At 39.5% G+C, this 18,958-nt stretch overlaps 1 protein-coding gene and 1 long non-coding RNA gene across 4 annotated transcripts in view; one reads left to right on the forward strand and one right to left on the reverse strand.

Moving 5' to 3' along the window:
• The first annotated feature begins 165 nt into the window (after positions 1–165).
• Positions 166–2,412, forward strand: LOC141375720 (E3 ubiquitin-protein ligase RBBP6-like). Of its 3 annotated transcripts, none has more exons than XM_073910630.1 (7): positions 452–982; positions 1,176–1,272; positions 1,376–1,451; positions 1,598–1,686; positions 1,763–1,823; positions 1,926–2,065; positions 2,161–2,412. In XM_073910630.1, exons 1-7 carry the CDS (start codon positions 823–825, stop codon positions 2,333–2,335), a joined length of 798 nt encoding a protein of 265 aa, XP_073766731.1. In that variant the 5' UTR covers positions 452–822; the 3' UTR covers positions 2,336–2,412. The 3 variants fall into 3 exon arrangements, with proteins under 3 accessions (XP_073766732.1, XP_073766731.1, XP_073766733.1); XM_073910632.1 differs by having other exon boundaries at positions 612–1,080; XM_073910631.1 differs by lacking the exon at positions 1,763–1,823 and having other exon boundaries at positions 166–982.
• A 738-nt stretch (positions 2,413–3,150) lies between these two features.
• The window catches only part of LOC137490063 (uncharacterized), a 35,971-nt gene continuing 20,163 nt past the window's right edge, over positions 3,151–18,958 (reverse strand). The window contains exons 13-14 of the long non-coding RNA XR_012384591.1: positions 14,933–15,044; positions 3,151–5,154 (exon numbers count right to left, since the gene is read on the reverse strand). This is a non-coding gene — a long non-coding RNA (uncharacterized lncRNA). The remainder of the gene's footprint in view (positions 5,155–14,932; positions 15,045–18,958) is intronic.

Here is an 18,958-nt window from a genome sequence, read left to right on the forward strand (position 1 = left end):
CACACACACACACACACATATATATATATATATCCATGGGCCACTGTAAAGTAATATGGTTCTGTCATAACGTTTTGAATGAAAATCTGCATTTGGATAAGACACCTTTAGTATAGTTTTGATTTTAAGGCATAATAAAGATCAAATGCAAGTACGAGTGGATTTACATTGAAAATTTCAAACGCATCAAGAAAACCATGTGCTAAGGAAATTTCAAACCATTTGGAACGCACAGAGACGAGCTTTTGTGCAAAAATGAACTTAAAGGTGCCTTTAAAAAAGTGTCAAAGTACTTTTGAAAACAAAAAAGCAAACCCCCAATAGGTGGCAGCAAGAGGCCGCTTTATTTGAGTAAAGCATTGAACGATTCATTCAGCCAAAGAAGCCAATAGGATGAACGGACAGTTGAATCAATCCCTGAATCATCGACTCACCCGAGTCTTCTTGGCGAAGGCCTGAATCGTTCGTGCAGGGAAACGTGTATTATTCAGAGATGGCCAACTGTTCTGCTGTTTATTTTATTATACTTATCGCAATGATTTTACTACTACTATCAATAAAATTAATATTAATAATGATAATATTGCCGGAAGTTGTACAGCGCATGCGTCACGTGTTCATCATCAGCATCCATGACAACCGTCCTGTGGGTGTTGTTTGAATCTCGCTGTGTCGATTGGCATCTGATCTCTGCGTCCTCCGTGACAATTTTTCCAGATTATCGATATTATTGATCGTTGGATACGTCGATTGATCGCCCGCTGTTCCCATCACTCAGGTTTGACCCTTTTTATTACGCTGTGCTTTGTGTTTGTGTTCAGTATGTCTTGTGTTCACTACAGGTTCCAGAGTCGACTCACCTACGACTCGCTCCAGTTTGAAGGCCTCAACATCAGCGCGGGGGAGCTGAAGCGGCAGATCATGAGGAGCAAGAGGCTGAAGTTCTGCCAGCTGAAGATCAGCAACGCCCAGACTGATGAAGGTGAGTTGAGGAAAAGACACTTCAACTGTTCTACGCTAACATTAGATGCGTTACATCAGACACTTCTGGAAGCTGTAAGGTGGTGCTGATGCTGACATGTAGGGATGTTTTGACTGTTTTAAAAGGCTAATGGCTCTCAAAGTATACCGTGCTCCATAATTATGTGCTGATTCTGATTTTATTTTGCTGTCAGAATACACAGATGATGCTCTCATCCCTAAAAACACGTCGGTCATCATCAGACGGATCCCTGCGGCGGGACTGAAGTCCTCAAACAGAAGATTTGTTGGGTAAGTGCTGTGAAATGAGCACACGCGTCCTCTGTTAGATGTTATATGAAGACTCCTGGTCTGTCCCTGGTGTTTTAGTCACACAAGCTCCTTTGTTTTGCAGACATCAAGCTGGACGCTGGCGTGAACCTTCACCTAGAGCTGATCCTTCACTCCTCTCACTGGAGCAGTTGTTGAAGGTATTGAACAAATGAATAGCACAATAGCAAAACGCAATGTAAAGCACACAATATACGCACACGCACTCAGCTTCTTAGGGAGATTTGAGATTGTTTGAAGGGTTGAGGGTGAAAAAGATTCAAATGTGCAAATGCCTGTGAAACAGACTGAGAATCTGGCTGAGGCAAAGGCGTCAGAGGAGGACAAGCTGAAAGCGGTGATGTACCAGTCCAGCCTGTGCTACTACTCCAGCAGGTGAGCGTTCAGACACTGACAGGTTTGCTTTGTGAGAGATGTCTGAGCTGATTCTCATGGTTCTGATGTTCACTAGTGAGGCCATGAGGCTGCTTGGGATCCCGGGACACCACATTAGGCACTGCCCCACTAATGTGGTAACTGGGTTTTCCAAGCTCACGGTTGCTGTGAACTTGAGCTCTTGTCCTCATCAGTCAGATTGTTTGCTCAGAGTTTGACTGTCACTCCTCAATTCACAGGGCAGCCGCTCCGCGCCGCACAAGCGCATCCGGAAGAGCACAGGGATTCCCCGCAGCTTCCTGTTGGAGGTGGACGACCCAGACCGAAAGGGAGTCATGATAGACGGCAGCGGCAGATACGTCATTCCCATCATAGACGCGTGAGTAAACTGTACTTGGCATAGCCGCATGTTCTAGTGTTTGTCCACATCTCACATGATGTCTGCTTGTGTGTGTTTGCGCTCGATCTGTTCAGTGAGGCCTATGCTGCTGAGAAGAGAAAGAGGCCGTCCTTCTCCTGCCAGACCGAGCCTTTGCCCTCCTCGTCCTCAGCAGGTGCGGCATCTTCGGTCCGGGACGCCGGAGGGAAACGGTCCCGCTCCCCATCTTCACCAGAGACGCGCGGCGACCAGAAGAGACCACGTCGCTGAGAGACCTTCATCCAAGAGACCTGGAGCCGACGTGTAAATATTGTACATAGTTTTTTAATAAAAGATAATAAAGATTATAGCCGCATGAACTGTGTGGACTGGTTAACCTTCACTCCAGCAGTGCAACACACACACACACGAATGAATTCATAAACACAAAATCATGAAGTTTTGCTTTAATTTAGGAAAAGAGAAACTCTTCTGGGCTAAAATCTGATGGGTTTTTTTCAGCGTTCTTACTTCAGTCTTTAATGTCAGGTGATCCTTCAAATGTCAGTGTAAAGTGTTGAGTACACTATTAGTGCTCAGTCGTGTTTTTCATAGTTACCAGTGCCGATGGAGTTTTTTAAAGCGTCATATTCTGCTGGAAACGTTTCATTTGAATGGTAATGTCCCATAAGCGGAGGTCTTGTGAGTAACTTCACAAGTCGGTCAAAGTCTACACCGGTGACAAGCTCATCTACTCCCAGAACCTGCTACTCTCTACCTACACGTTGTCAGCTGATGTTTCAAAACCTCAACACTCGCATACAGAACAGCCTCAGCGTCTGCACCTCTTATCGGCACTAGCTGCAAGTCTACACCCCCTCTGTCCAGAAGTGAGCACAGCCTCTTGGTACCATCCCAGCAAGCATTTTTTTGGGGTGTTTAAAGGTGCCAACTGACCATCAAAAGTAAAAATGACTCATTTTATCTCATCCCAACAGGGAAACCACCAACAATAAAGAATGAGTTACTATCTGGTGTCATGGTGTAGTGGCTATTTTCTCTAAGGAGGCTCTCTCAGTGGTCAAGAAACAAAGTCTTACTCGGGATGTCTTTTACAAGTTTTATTCTTTATAAAGAAGATCACAGTCATACAGCAACAACAGTTTCTGCAGAGTGAGATACTAAAGCAAAGTGTGTTCCCCTTTTTATCTAGTTTGTACTGCTTACGAGGTCAACTCCCAATAAGGCCTCATCTACAATTACGTCAGGTGTCTTCTGCTGTTCGTGCGATATGCTCATAACAACCACACATCCTTCTTAGGATAATGAAAAAGCTTTCACCTAAAGAAATATAGTTATCTATAAAAATGTACACACATAGGTTTTATGATGAACATATGGAGAACACAGATACACACAAATGTAATAATGAGTCTTAGACAAGTTTCTAACATATAAAGCTCATCTAAAAATGAATTTCCATTACAATTCCTCTCTTTTTATCATTCATTGATAACTCATCATCAAATTCATTTTTTCACCTTTTCTAAAATCACACTAGTTATAAATCTCATTCTGATTATATTGATCATGCTGATTACAAAAAAAATCATTCCAATTATATTAATCACACTGGTTACACAAATCATTTAACAGGTTTCTGCACACATTAATACACTGGAGATGTTCAAACCCTCTTCTTAATATAGTTTCCCCATTAAGATTTACTTTTCAAAACATCCCTCTTCCCTGGGAGCCGGGCTAAACGAATAATCACTGTTATTGCGCTCAGTCACCCCTCAGAGGTTTCCATCACAGAAATTGCCTGTTATTTTCACATTATTGATTAATTTCACACAACAAAATTCAGAAACATTTGTCAATCAGTTAAAATTACTAACCCTCTACATTGTTGATTCAATCATAATACTCATAAACATAGGAACATGTTGTTGTTTCTGTACTCTTAAACATACATCGCATTTTTACTCTTCTCTCGATTTTCATGCAAATGATCACTCTTTTAAGACTTGTTACAGAACATACAACTCATGCAGTTTGCTGTTTTTGTTTGGATAGACTCAAAATACATATAAGCAAGCAAATAGTCGTCTCAAAATTCAAACAAAAAGTCAGATCCATTAACATTTTCTCAATTAAGTAACAGCCGTCACCTAAATCTGTTCTCAGTCTGTTTATGGGTTTTCTTTGTTCATATCCACATAGCTGCTGCTATCATCAAAGTCATAATCAAATTCATCCCCCATATCAATATTCATACCCTCTTTGTTGACAGCCATCTTTACCATCTGAAGGGATGTTGTAGATGTAATCAGTCTGCCCACTGACCATGATATAAATCTGAAAATACATGGCAGACAACATAATATCACCAGGCCCACCCCCAATACAGGTAACACCACAGTAAAGGCCCAGTAGATTCAGTTTCCCCACTTAAATGACAGCCAATCTAGCCATGAGTTGTTTAGCGTTCTTAGGCACTTTTACGGCCAATCTCATATCAACTACAATGCCAGTAATGTTTTGTTGTAATCAGGTTAATTAAGGTGACACTAGCAGCAATGCCAGTGTTGTTCTCCTCAGACCACACATTCCTTGCACACAGAATGGATGCCAGCAATCTTTGCGTCCATCTTCAGATCCTTAATGTGATGGTCAAGCACAGCTTTTTCACCTCTCTTTTGGTCGCCTTCTCCTCCGTCTGATTGCTGCTTGGTGTTGTATTCAGAAGTTACTGTTTCACACACACACCTCTTGACTTTGTTGTTGTTTCTCCCCAGCTGTGACCTTGCTTCACTCAGATATCAGCCTGCTCTTTTCCTTCAGACAGCTTCAGAGCCCCTCTTTCTCTCCTACTCCCTCGCAGAATCCTCCTCATGTGGTGGAATTTTCCTGCAGTGCCCAGCGTGCACCCACGTCGCCCGCTCCGCGACCTTCACCGCTGTCCCAGTGGTCAGTAGCACTTGAAATGGACCCAGCCAACATTTCGCTCTCCAGCTCTTTCTCCTCAGGTCCCTTATCACCACGAAATCGCCAGGCCTCAGATTGTGTAATGGTCTGTCAGCTGCCTTCCCCAATGCAGCCTTTACCTGCACACAAACATTGGACAACACATGAGACATTTCTTTACAGTAATTCAACATGTCATCCTCACACACATCTGTTGAGGGCAGCTGCTGTTTACCCCCATTCACACCTACACGTGGTGGTCTGCCAAAGACAATTTCAAATGGGCTCAAATTCATTTTTGGTCTTTTTCTCATTCTCATGTACATTAGGACAATGGGTAGAGCTTGAACCCATGTAAGCCCTGTGTCTTCACAGCATTTTGCCAATTTGTTTTTCAGAATACCATTTTCTCTTTCGACAGCTCCGCCTGAAGCTGGATGGTAACTGCAATGTGTTCTCAAATCAATTTCCAAATATTGGCCCTCTTGTTTGATTGCTTCATTAACAAAATGGGTACCATTATCTGAGCTTATTTTTCGTGGTATTCCCCATCTCGGCACGATTTCAGTCAGTAACGCTTTTGCTACCGCAGCCGAATCTTGTTTTGAGGTTGGAAAAACTTCAACCTACTTTGACCACATGTCAACCATCACCAAACAATACCTTTTCCCATTGCATGGGGACAATTCAATGAAATCCATCATCAAATATTCAAAAGGCCCTGTTGGAGGTGGATGAGATGATAGTGGAACCTTTATCGCTCTGGCCACATTATGTGTGTTGCAAATTACACATCGTCTACAGAAATTGTCAGCAAATGTAGTGAACCCCTTTGTGAACCACAGTTCGTTCATTTGCGCAACCATTGCTGTTTTTGACACATGATCTTTACCGTGAAGTAATTTCGCATAATGTTGGAAAAAATGTTTTGGTAAACACGCCTTGCCCTCAGCACACTTCCACACATTATCTTTCATCACACAGCCAGACTGTCTCCACTTGTTTTTTCTCCAACCCCGTCGCGAAGGTCTGCATATCCTGCAAAGAAGAACACACGTCATTGTCATTATCGACAGATATCAGAGAACATTCATAGTTGTCCTCGTCTCGGGACGCCGCGACTTTTGCTGCTGCGTCTGCTCTGGAGTTACCTGCAGAAACATAATCTTTGTTGTTAGTGTGCGCTGCGCATTTACAAATGGCCAGTTTGTCAGGTAGTTAAATCGCATCAAGCAGCGCTGCCTATAAAGGAGCATTGAGTATTGGTCAACCATCAGACTTTAGAAATTTTCTCTGTTTCCACACAGCCCCAAAATCATGAGCTACCCCAAATGCATACCTAGAGTCAGTGTAAATGGTAGCTTCTTTTTCTGCCATCAATTTACATGCCTCTGTCAACGCCACAAGCTCTGCGGCCTGTGCCGAATAGTGCCCTGGTAATTTACCAGAAGCCATCACATCTAATTCAGTTGTTACAGTGTAACCAACCTTATTCTGGCCTGTTTGTGGATCTTTGAACGCTGAACCATCCACAAAGAGGACATTGTCACAATTTTCAAGTGGTACGTCAGAGAGGTCAGGTCGTGGTGTACACACCTGTTCAAGTGCTGTTAAACAACAATGATGCTCTTCCCCATCCTCAGTAGGAAGAAGAGTAGCTGCATTCAAACCAGTACATCGTTTAACAGTCACATTTGGCATATCTAACAAGATAGTGTGATATCTCAGCCAGCGAGCTGTTGACAGATGCGATGTTTTTTGTTCTTGAAGTATCATGGACACAGAATGTGGCACCATCAATATCAGATCAGAATAACCAACAGAATCTCTTGAAGCCATAACAGCTTTTTCCGCAGCCGCCACTGCTCTTAAGCAACGTGGCAGGCCTGCTGCTACAGGGTCAAGTTTGCTCGAAAAGTAGGCCACAGGTCACAATCTACCTCCATGATCCTGTAGGAGCAATGACGTCATGAACCCACTTCTCTCATCTACCATCTGAACAAATGGTTTTGTTGGTACAGGTAAACCCAATGCAGGGGCCTCAGCCATTTGTAACTTCATGTTTACAAATACCTGCTCTGCCTCTTTCGTCCACTCTAGTTTGTCAGTGGATTTCATCCCCTTCCCTAATGTTAGGGCTCTCAGGGGTTGTTCCAAAATTGCATAATTTGGAATAAATGTGCGACAATATGAGCACATTCCCAAAAATGACAACATTTGTTTTTTCGTCAGCGGTTTTGGTACATTTTTTTATACCACTCACCCTTTTTTCAGACAGAGATTTACTGTGTGGTGTAATGACATGCCCCAAAAATGTTACCTTTTGTTTAACAAACTGCAATTTTGTCAAACTGACTTTGTGGCCCTCCTTAGCCAGGTGTTTAAGGAGAGTCACAGTGTCTTTCACACATGTCTCCTCATCCTCAGCACATATCAACAAGTCATCAACATACTGTAACAAAGCAGTTCCAGCTGTCAGAGTTAAAGGTTCCAAACTTATTAACAACGCTTCATTGCAAGTTTGGAGATGCTGTAAAACCCTGACACAGACATGTAAAGGTGTAGCCTTTTCCATTGAAATTAAATGCAAACCTAAAATTGGCTGTCTTTGTCCACTGACACACTGAAAAATGCATTTGCCAGATCAACCACTGAATACAATTGTGATTTTTCAGGAATTTGTGACAAAATCGTGTACGGATTTGGAACTAATGGAGCCCTTTGTTTGACAGCTGCATTTACTGCTTGTAAATCCTGTACAAAACGCCATTCTGTAGGCATCCCATTATCCCTTATCTTTTTAACAGGAAAAATAGGGGTGCGAACCTCAGAATTCTTGCATGGTACAATAACACCCTGTTTCAGTAAAGCCTCAAATACTGGGGTAATGCCCTCAATGGCTTCCCTTTTCAAAGGATATTATTGTTGACAAGGTCTGTTATCAGATTTTGCAGTGATTTTCACTGAATCACAACCTTTGATTAAACCAACATCATATTTGCTTTTAGCCCACAATTCACTTGGTATTTCTGCTAAAGCTGGGTGTATGTCTTCAGCGTTAAAGTCAACCATGCAAGAATTCTTTACGCAAAGTTTGTCAATAGCAGTCACAGTTTTTGAAACAGCTGTTTCAGTTTCACTGTCTACTCTAAATGCTTTTGCTAAATTCCATCAACACACTGCTTCACAAATGGCCCTAAATCAGCCCAAGATTGTTGTTTACCCTTGCAAACTGATATGTGAGGCACAGCCTGTGCTGACAAGAGATACAATGAAACCTGCTTTTCTGACAGAGACACTGAAACTGCACACAGACTATCCTTCCAGTACATTTTCTCTAAAATCAACGTTTCATTCACATTTGTCTCAAACCAAGCTTTCTCAAATTCCTCATCTGTAAATTACGACATGTGACGTACAATGCAGTTCACCAGGAGACATCATATCACTGTCAAAAGGTTTAACACGTTCTTTAGCCAATTTGCAAATTTAATTAGCCCATTCATTGTCTTCAATCAGCCATTCATAGGCCCACTTCGGCTCTTGTGATTCAATTTGTAAACGACAAAATTCCTCCCCTTCAATCACTCTCACACCAGAGGAATCTGCCGTTAAAATCAAATTTAGTTTACACAAAATGTCCCTTCCGATGATGGAAACGGGTCATTTTGGTGAACAAACAAATGCATGTCTGAAAATTTTACCACCCTCTGTTTCACAGGTCAGCGGAGCTGTAAATCGCTCAACCACTGTATGACCAGATCCAGACAGAGACTTGTGAAATTTGGTTGATAGAGGTATTTCACACTGCAGGTCACATGGTCGTATGTAAGATCTGCTAGCTCCGCTATCAGCTAAAAAACTCAACCAAAGTGGTCTCAATCAACATAAAATATTTTGTCATATTAAAAATGCTTCATTACCAAAAAAACAATGCCATTTCATCAGAAAAATGATCAACATCACTGTGATCAAAATTACAGTGGGAAATGCAAGCTTTTTCTTCATTGCAGAGAGCCAGTATATCAGTGTATGTGAATATGTGTGTATAAAAATGTGTCTGCATTTAAACATGTTAGTAAAAAATGTTCACTTCCCTTTACTGTAGCTGTTGGCTGCTTGCCCAGACCCTCTCCATTCTGCTCTTCCCTCTCCGCACATCAGCTCCGTTGTTGGTTTGCGCCTTTCGGGTCAATCCTTGACCAAAAGTCTATCTCGGTGGCAAGCGCAGACATTTGGTACAGTTTCTCGTCATTTATACCACAGGCTCTGTAGATTTCATCGCCATCCGTCACATTCCAGTTTCTCCGTCTTCTGGTATCTTTCTCACCCTTGACACCTTTGTCGCCTTTGAACTTGCGATATCTTTGGTTGTCAGGTCTTGGTTGGATCTTTGGTTGGCCGCTTGTACCAGAGCCATGTGCAGCTCGTTTTCTGCTTTCTTCTTGTCTTGCTCGTGCTTCGCTGTCAGCTTGTCTTCAACATGTTGAGCACACAGCAAAATGTCTGTTAAATGTCCATTTCTCCAGTTCAAACAGATGTCCTCCGCTCGTTCGAGGTGGGAATTTCGTTGGTGCGGTCGGAGGTCTTCTGGGACAGTAGCAGTTGAGGTCTGGGTCAGTTTTCAGGGCTCGCAGCTCAGCCACGGGATAGTGATGGTACGGCGGTACATGTATGGAAACAGATGTATAGAAAGGATTAGTAGTGCTAATTAATCTTTCTTTACATTTAAAGAACATTTCACATTTACTCATTCACCCTTTCACATTTTTCATGCCAGCTGCCTCTGCAGCATTTTCCTCTTTGCCTCTTATCTGCCTCCCTGAGCAAACAATCAACTGTGTCTCCACACGACACACACACATGCCTTTCACAAAAACAACCTGTTTTTCCTTCTGCCTTCTCAATCAACTCTTTCATTTTGTTTAACCTAGTAACACTCAACATTCCCTTTCCCTCAGAAACTTGTGATACTTTATTAGTTTTCCTATATCTTGCATGCTTTATTTTTTTTCTTTTTCCATATAAATTTTTTCCCATATTCCAAAACACCGGTCTATCATATCTTCGTACTTTGTTTTGAAACGTCCCCATGCTGGCAAAAATCTTCCCCTGGACTTTGTCGGTACCTATTAATCTGTCGGACGTCTCCAACAGATTTCGATTTTTCACCTAAAATCGACAAGTTAAGCTTTCCAGCTCTATTTCTCGTGGCACACAATTTCACTTTCCTTTTAGAAGTAAATCGCCCGGCCCCTGATTTCAACCTCCATCTGGAAGTAAATCGCACAGCCTGGATTTCAACTTCTTTTTGGAAGTAAATTGTACAGCCCCCTGATTTCAACCCCCTCCCGGGAGTAAATCGCAGTTAGCTAGCCGAAGGTATTAAAAAGGTCTTGATCTTAGACAGGCGCCAGATCTCACTTGTATAAGGTCTTGATCTCAGCTAAACGCCAGATCTCACTTGTATAAGGTCTTGATCTCAGCTAAATGCCAGATCTCACTTGTAACAACGGTCTTGATCTCCGCCCGATGTCCGATCTCACTTTCATTAATCACGCCGCTATCCCACAGAGACAGATCTACCAGCATGGTGAGGCCCAATTTGCAGTAAAAACCCTTCTAATTATTTTTGATCACAATAATCAAATACCCAAAACTTGTTAAATTTCCTTTTTTAACAATAAACAAAGAATTTGTTTCTTACCAGAGAGTTCAGATGCCACTGAGTTCTTTTCCCAGATGTCAGTGGGGTCCCCCTCCGAGCCCGGCGGTCGGCCCTTCAACCCTCAATCGCGGGGCAGGGCTGTGACACAAAGTCCCAGGATGATCAGTCACCGTCCGCAGGGTCCGGAAAGGTTCCTCCAAGACATCCCACTATTCTGACACCAAATTGTAGTGGCTTTTTTCTCTAAGGAGGCTCTCTCAGTGGTCAAGAAACAAAGTCTTACCCGGGATGTCTTTTACAAGTTTTATTCTTTATAAAGAAGATCACAGTCATACAGCAACAACAGTTTCTGCAGAGTGAGATACTAAAGCAAAGTGTGTTCCCCTTTTTATCTAGTTTGTACTGCTTACGAGGTCAACTCCCAATAAGGCCTCATCTACAATTACGTCAGGTGTCTTCTGCTGTTCGTGCGATATGCTCATAACAACCACACATCCTTCTTAGGATAATGAAAAAGCTTTCACCTAAAGAAATATAGTTATCTATAAAAATGTACACACATAGGTTTTATGATGAACATATGGAGAACACAGATACACACAAATGTAATAATGAGTCTTAGACAAGTTTCTAACATATAAAGCTCATCTAAAAATGAATTTCCATTACAATGGCTTTGCAATTAAAACAAGTTTAGTTATAATGGAGGTCATTGGGGGCAAAAACAGCCACTTGAACAATATGAACAATACATAAGGGTTAAAAGTCTAATAGACGGCTTGGTTAAAACCAGGCTAAATCTAGGCTGTCAGTGAGTGTGCACCCCTAACCCCGCCTCTCACAGTGACCTCACTAGCTCCGCTGAGTGCTTTGTGTCTCAGATTGCATGCAAGTCTGCAGCCAGATACTGCTGGAAGCTAGTCATCAAATACACAGGAACGAATGACTACACGTGTCAATCTGTCTATTAAACTATCTAATCTGTCTAGTCAGTCTTTTATTATCTTTTATATGCAAAAATATTCATTCATAAAAACATATGTATATATGAACACTGGGTCAAATAGGGTCCGTGCATTTTAAATCTAATAACAAAAATAACCCAATGTTGGTTTTGTCCATATTTAAATGAACGTGTGTAAACGCACGCTTTGATCAAACCTTTTATTCCCCTTGATGATATTGTGCTTTTTTTTTCCCTCAATGCCCTCCAAAGTTTCAATGTTTGGCCGTGTCTGCCATATCTGTTTTGTTTAAAAAAAAAAAAGGAAAAAAAAGGAATGCATCGGTTCCTGCATGTAGAATTCAGAAATCTCATGGCATTGAAAGAAAACTGGCAGCAGTTGAGTGCCGAGGTCAAAGGTCAGATGAGCAGGCATCACACCTGATAAACACCTGGGGCAACTGTACAGTAAAAAAAAACAAGCAAAAAAAACAACAAGATTAAGAAATATTGCTTTAATTTGAGAGAGACAAAAAAAACTCTTCCGTGTTAAAATTTGATGTTCCTCCAGCGTTCTTACGTCAGTCTTTAATGTCAGGTGATCCTTCAAATGTCAGTGTAAATTGTTGAGTGTACCATTAGTGCTCAGTCGTGTTTTTCATAGTTACCAGTGCCGATGGAGTTTTTTTTTTAGAGCGTCATATTCTGCTGGAAAAGTTTCATTTTAATGGTAATATGCCATGAGCGGAGGTGTATGAGTAACTTCACAAGTTGACCATAGTCTAGAGCGATGACATGCTCATCTACTCCCAGAACCTGGCAGAACGAAATGTTGCAGCTCGTCCGGTCTTCAATGATGAGCCCAAAAGAGGCCACTTCACAGAGCCGGCCCAAGGCTTAAGAGAACTGAGAGGCAGGACAAGATGGCGGGCTGGACTTGGTTAACTTTAGATTTTACACAAATCTCATTGTTTTGTTTTTCACCTAAAATAGTAATTAAAACATCCAAGATGTGTTTTGCCTCATCAAAATGTGGAATTTGATCAGCAAACTACTCATTCTAAGACAACTATGCCTTGGGCTAAATGACTTGGCTTCAAGTACGATGCCACACGATTCAGAAATGAAGGTACAGACTGCACAAACAGATAAACGACATGATGCATCTCATTTCACCACAACTAAAGGCAGCGACAAAAAAAAAGTCAAGCTCTCACGATGATGACATTTCTCATGCAACCCTTTAGCAAGCCTACATAGTATTTATGCCTAAAAGTCACTGCATGGGTAAATAAGAAACAAGCGACACACACATACTTGTTTTTGTGCATTGTGGGGGTCACCTGTCACGGTGGTTACGTAATGGGGACCGCCCTTTCTGATGATGTTAGAGACATAAAAAAATAGTTTGCCAAACAAAAACACAAACTATTTCATAAAATCACTTCAGATTTTGGATATTCTGCAATTTTATTTTTAGACCTGACACAGTGGTCACTTGTGGGGACATTTCAGGTTTTGTGTAGAAGTGGGGTCCGCCACATACACAACCGATTTTTAGACAAAGTGGGGACCAATTCTACACACACTTTACTGGTTTTGAGACAAAGTAAGGACCAGTTCCAGATACACATTACCGGTATTGAGTCAAAGTAGGGACCAGGTCTACACACACATTACTGGTATTGAGTCAAAGTAAGGACCAGGGGCCTCATGTACGAAGACTTGCGTGGAAATCTTACTAAAACATTGCGTACGCACAAAGCTGTAAATGTGCGTACGCAGAAAAAATTTCAGATGTATGAAACACTGCGTACGCCGAATCTCACGCATATTCTTTTGTACATCTGAATGAACGTGAAACTGAGCGCAACATGCACGAGCACAAAACCCCTCCCTGCCTCCTCCCCCGTATGAATATGCTAATGACTATGCTAATGGCAAAACCCAACGAAAAAGCAACGGCAAAATCAAGCCAAAAGAGAAACTTTGAACAGAATGTGAATTGGAGGTGCTGCTTTCGGAGGTAGACCGTGAAAAGCGGTGTTATTTGCACGTTTGTTTTCCGGAATTAACAACAAAAGAAAAAAATAGAGTGGGAGAGTTTAGCTGATGCGGTCAACACAGTTGGGTCTGAACATCGCACTGAGTGCATTAAAATAAAGAAATAGTGTGATTTATATCTGTAAAATGTTGCAGGTCGTTTGACAGTCTCAGTGGCGCTACTCGTAAGACGCATGTGATCATGAATTTATACGTTCGAGCATGAACTCGGCTCGAATCCAGCGTCTGATGAACTCTTTCTTGTTTTTTTCCCCCGCTACATATCAGATTTTGCCAACTATTTATCACGAGAAAGACAAGTAGGAATAATCAATAACTTCATATCAATAAGCATCATATTTTATTTGCACATTTATTGAATGGAAATGTTTCTGATTCACGCATGCAAATTCATCTTCAGATAGTGTCTTTATAGCAATGTGCGTGTGGTAGATCGCTCAGATTACATTGGGAAAACAGGCGACTGCTGCAAATTGTGCTTTAATGTTTAGCTGGTCAAATGTATGGTATGGAAACCTTATATACCTGCTGAACCCGTCTCATACAGCTGCCATTGCAAGGCTCAGACACTTTGTAGAGAGGAATTTAACACAACTGCCTCTAGGAGTCGCCAATGGAAATAAAACAGACACGCACAAAAAATGTGCGTACGCCTGCCAGAAAGCTGCCGTGAAGCTGCGCACATTCCCACGTTCAGTTCATCGTTAGTAAATCCAAACGTGAGCGATTCTGAGCGTGAAACCTGGCGTACGCAAAGTTTTTGTGCGTACGCAGCGTTGATACATGAGGCCCCAGATCTACACACACATTACCGTTTTTTAGTCAAAGTAAGGACCAGTTCTACACACACATTACCGGTTTTTAGGCAACGTGGGGATCAGATCAGCACCCTTACTAATATTAAATTTTAAACCTCAATCAAGTAATTTGACAGTAAACTGCTTTAGAATTTTCATTTGAAGAGCAGGTCAGTTTATAAAAAATGTAATTTGAATACAGAAGGAACCTCAAGATCCAAACAGGAAATGGTCCAGAATAGATTTAATAAATGTTATATTTATTATAAATAATTTCCACAAAACCTTTAAAAACAAAAAAAACAGTAAACACAAAATCCATGAAACTCTCTTGCTTGTCTAAAAGCAGTTCTCATTGGGTATAACAAGCTTCCACATAACTCTTCCATGTCTGCGTGCATATTTAGTTAAGTGCAATAGCAAATAATATTAAACGGTTAGTTCACCTCAAAATGAAGATTCTTTTATTAATTCCTCTCCTTCAAATTGTTTCAATCCCTTGCTGTCTATGGAGGATGAGGAGTTCTTGCACTTCATCTAAGTTATCTTCCTTTGAGTCTGAAGAAGAATGAAGGTCTCAGGGGATTAGAGTGAGATGAGGGCAAGTAATTAATAATATAATGTACATTTTTGGGTAAACTCTTAAAACCCACCAGTATGTTCTATTTCTGTTTCTGTCGTATTTTAACTATTTGAAAAAAAAAACATTAAAAATATTTTAAAATATATTAATAAAGAACTGAACCCCACAAATGCAAAGAGACCTTCATCATATAACCAAGCCACCAAAACTCCAAATAGACATCATTTGTTAAGCATTAACTCTACATTAATAGTAAGCAGTTTATAAACACAGCTAGATGCTCTATTGTTGACTTATAAGCATGTGTGATGTGCTCAATTTTTGTGTTTTCATACTTTGTTTATAATTCATTTTTCATAACTAAATGAAGTATTGCATTATTTACAAACTGTCTAAGAATAATTGGTGTTTTTTAAGATCATTAAGAATGAGTAAATAAATGATTAAAAAACTATATAAATGAACATTTATACATTTACTATTCAGGCATATAATCAGGGCTAAAAAAAAAAGAAAAAAAAGAAAGAAAATGCAATCGGTTCACTCTACACACAGCCCCACTCCTTGGTATCGAGCGCAGGCCCGGCCCTACATTTAGATGTTGTATAATATGAAATAGCAGTAAAAATTATGAAAATTGTTATGAAATAGTTTTTCAGTCATGTAGCCTAATACAAATATTTAGTACACTGCACAGTGCAATTATTATTTAAATTTATTATATCCATTATTATTAATATTAGTAAAATCTTTTTTAAAAATTTACTTTAGGCTATACTGCTATTTGCTCATGCAAAATTAAACACCAGAAAATATATCGTAGGCCTATATTAAGAGATAAATTACAGTTAGCATCATAATTAGTTCAATTATGTGCTGTAGGCTATTGATTGACCAACACCCCCTGTATACAGTTTACACACTGCAGGTCTACAGTTCTGATGTGTATTTTGAATTACTTGTTTTAAATGACAGTAAGACATGCTATATTTAGTTTTTATAGTAAAATATACATTATAATCCAGTACAAAGTAAAATAATATTTATTAGTGGCCTATTGGCAGCGTATAGCCGTTAAGCTTATAGTCTAAGCATGTCATTTATTTATTATTAACATAAATTACAAACTAGCATCCTTATGATTTTATTTCGTTTCTGTATATTTTTATCAAACGAAAAATGCAATGATTTATACTTTGGTTTTAATTTTATTAGAAATTTAATAGCCGTTTAGGCAACACTACTTCTACATGTCATTGGCTCTGATTGCGTTTTTTACAGATAACCTATTTCCAAAGATTTTTATTAAACAAGTGCACTACCACAAGATATTTTTGTAGGTGTAAAAATCTAAAAAGTATCATTATCATATTCTTGCCTTATTCATCTTTAATATAAATATAAAATTTAACACATTCATTGATTAAACTAGGGATGCTAACGATTACTCGATTGATTTATTGTCGGTAACCCTTTAAAACCGATAGACCTTATCGATGACCGATTAAGCATGGGCATTTAATAAGTTATGCTTTGCTCTTTGAGATGCGTCCACGATTTCACACATTACATAATCAAGTGTGCGCAGTTTAGGCTACGTTACCCTATGGAGTCGTGCACTCTCTTGACTTTGCATATTGGTTATGCACATATTGGTCATACCTATTATGCTCAGATCTCGTTTATCCGCTGGTGCTGCCATTAATCCGCTGGTCAAGTAATCAAAAAGTAGGCTACATGACGTTTAATTATGGGCAGGTTATTAAGACCAAACATTGGTTGTGCAAACTGTATTACGTTCTCTAAAATTTTAAAGTGTTTTAAGCTACATTATCTTTTATAGACTGGCATAGGCCTAAATACGCATCACGGCCAGACATTTATAGTTTATATAAAAACGAGCGTCACCGTCGCATTTGTTCACATGCTTTAAATTAATGCTTTTTGTCTCCCAAAAATAATATAATAAAGAGAACGATAAAATAACATTATTAACCGTTTAACTGTAAACATTTCTGTTCAGAACGATTAAAGTTGATCTTTTTTTTTCGGTTTTCGTTTCTGTTCCTGAAAAATGTCATTTGATTCTGTTTTTCGTTTCCGTTCCTTGAACCGGTTTGGAGCCCTGCATATAATACGTTTTTCTGCATGTTAAATAATGCTTTATTAACTCAACTTCATGTAGTTTTGAGATCTAATCTAAAGTGAGGAATATTGATGCTTTATAAATCCCTTATAAATGACAATTAAAGGCTCAGAATCATTCATTTATTCATTTATTTTCATTTTGGTTTTCTCTCTTTATTAATTCGGGGTCGCAACAGCGGATTGAACCACCAACTTATCCAGCACGTTTTTATGCAGCGGATGCCCTTCCAGTTGCAACCCATCCCTGGGACATATCCATACACATACACACTCATTTACTACGGACCATTTTAGGCTACCCAATTCACCTGTACCGCATGTAGAAGCACCTGGAGGAAACCCACACCAACACAGGGAGAACATGCAAACTTTACACAGAAATGCCAACTGACCCAGCCAGGGCTCGAACCAGCGACCTTCTTGCTGTGAGGTGACAGCACTACCTACTGTGTATCAAATAAACAATAAGTATTTGCAATCGTACCTAAACAAATACAATTACTGTAAATTTTAAACATTGCTGAATAACAGGAGTGTCGAAATACAACATCATTTGATAAAACAACAATATAATAATTTAACAATACATTACGTGTAAAGCAATTTTATATTTAGACAAGATTGCAATGATTTACTTTTCATTTGATACAGTTTCATTTGAGCATCTTGTAATAAGTAGAAATTAATAGTCATTTTTTCCCTGTATATAATGTAACTGAGCCTTATATTGTCATTTATAATGGATTTATAAAGCATGAATAGCCCTCGCTTTAGATTAGATCACAAAACTGCATGAAGTTGAGTTCATAAAGCATTTATTAACATACTAAACAACTTATTATATGCCTGAATAATAAGAATTATCAATGTTATTTTGAATAGTTTATTAATCATTTACTTGCACATTCTGAATTATCTAAAAAAAAAAACACCTACTACTTTTAAATATCTGGTTTGTTAATGATGTATTTTTCATTACTAAATTAAGTATTGCATTATTTACCAAGTATGAAAACAATCATTAAGCACATTATAATTGTGCTTATAAGTCAATAATATTTGTAATTTATATTTATAAATATAATTTATAAACTGCTTACTAATGTCTATTAATGTAGCGTTAATGCTTAACAAACGTTCAACTAACTATTTGCTAATGTTTCATAAATAATTCATTGTGTGCAGTTATTATAGTGTTACCCAACATTTATATATCTTATTAATCAGGCATATAGTAATGGTTACTCTGTCTAATAATAAATGCTTTATAAACTCAACTTCATGCAGTTTTGTGAGCTAATCTAAAGTGAGGACTATTGATGCTTTATAAATCCCTTATAAATGAAAATTAAAATCTCAGCTATATTCTACACAGAAAAAAAGAAATATATTAAAAGGGGGAGTGATTTATAGCTTTATATTTATATATATATATATGGTGAAGCAGTGGCGCGGTAGGTAGTGCTGTCGCCTCACAGCAAGAAGGTCGCTGGGTCACTGGTTTGAACCTCGGTTCAGTTGGCATTTCTGTGAGAAGTTTGCATGTTCTCCCTGCATTCGTGTGGGTTTCCTCCGGGTGCAAAGGCACAGTCCAAAGACATGCTACAGGTGAATTGGGAAGGCTAAATTGTCCCTAGTGTATGAGTGTGACAGGCCCATATGACAGGCTGGCCGGAAGGTGTAAAAAAGTCGTTATCATATGGACAAGTCTAAAACTGAAGGCCTTGTTCCAAAAAGAGCC

This window comes from Danio rerio, chromosome 8 (genome assembly GCF_049306965.1).
Source record: "Danio rerio strain Tuebingen ecotype United States chromosome 8, GRCz12tu, whole genome shotgun sequence".
In the NCBI taxonomy this organism is placed as follows: Eukaryota; Metazoa; Chordata; class Actinopteri; order Cypriniformes; family Danionidae; genus Danio; species Danio rerio.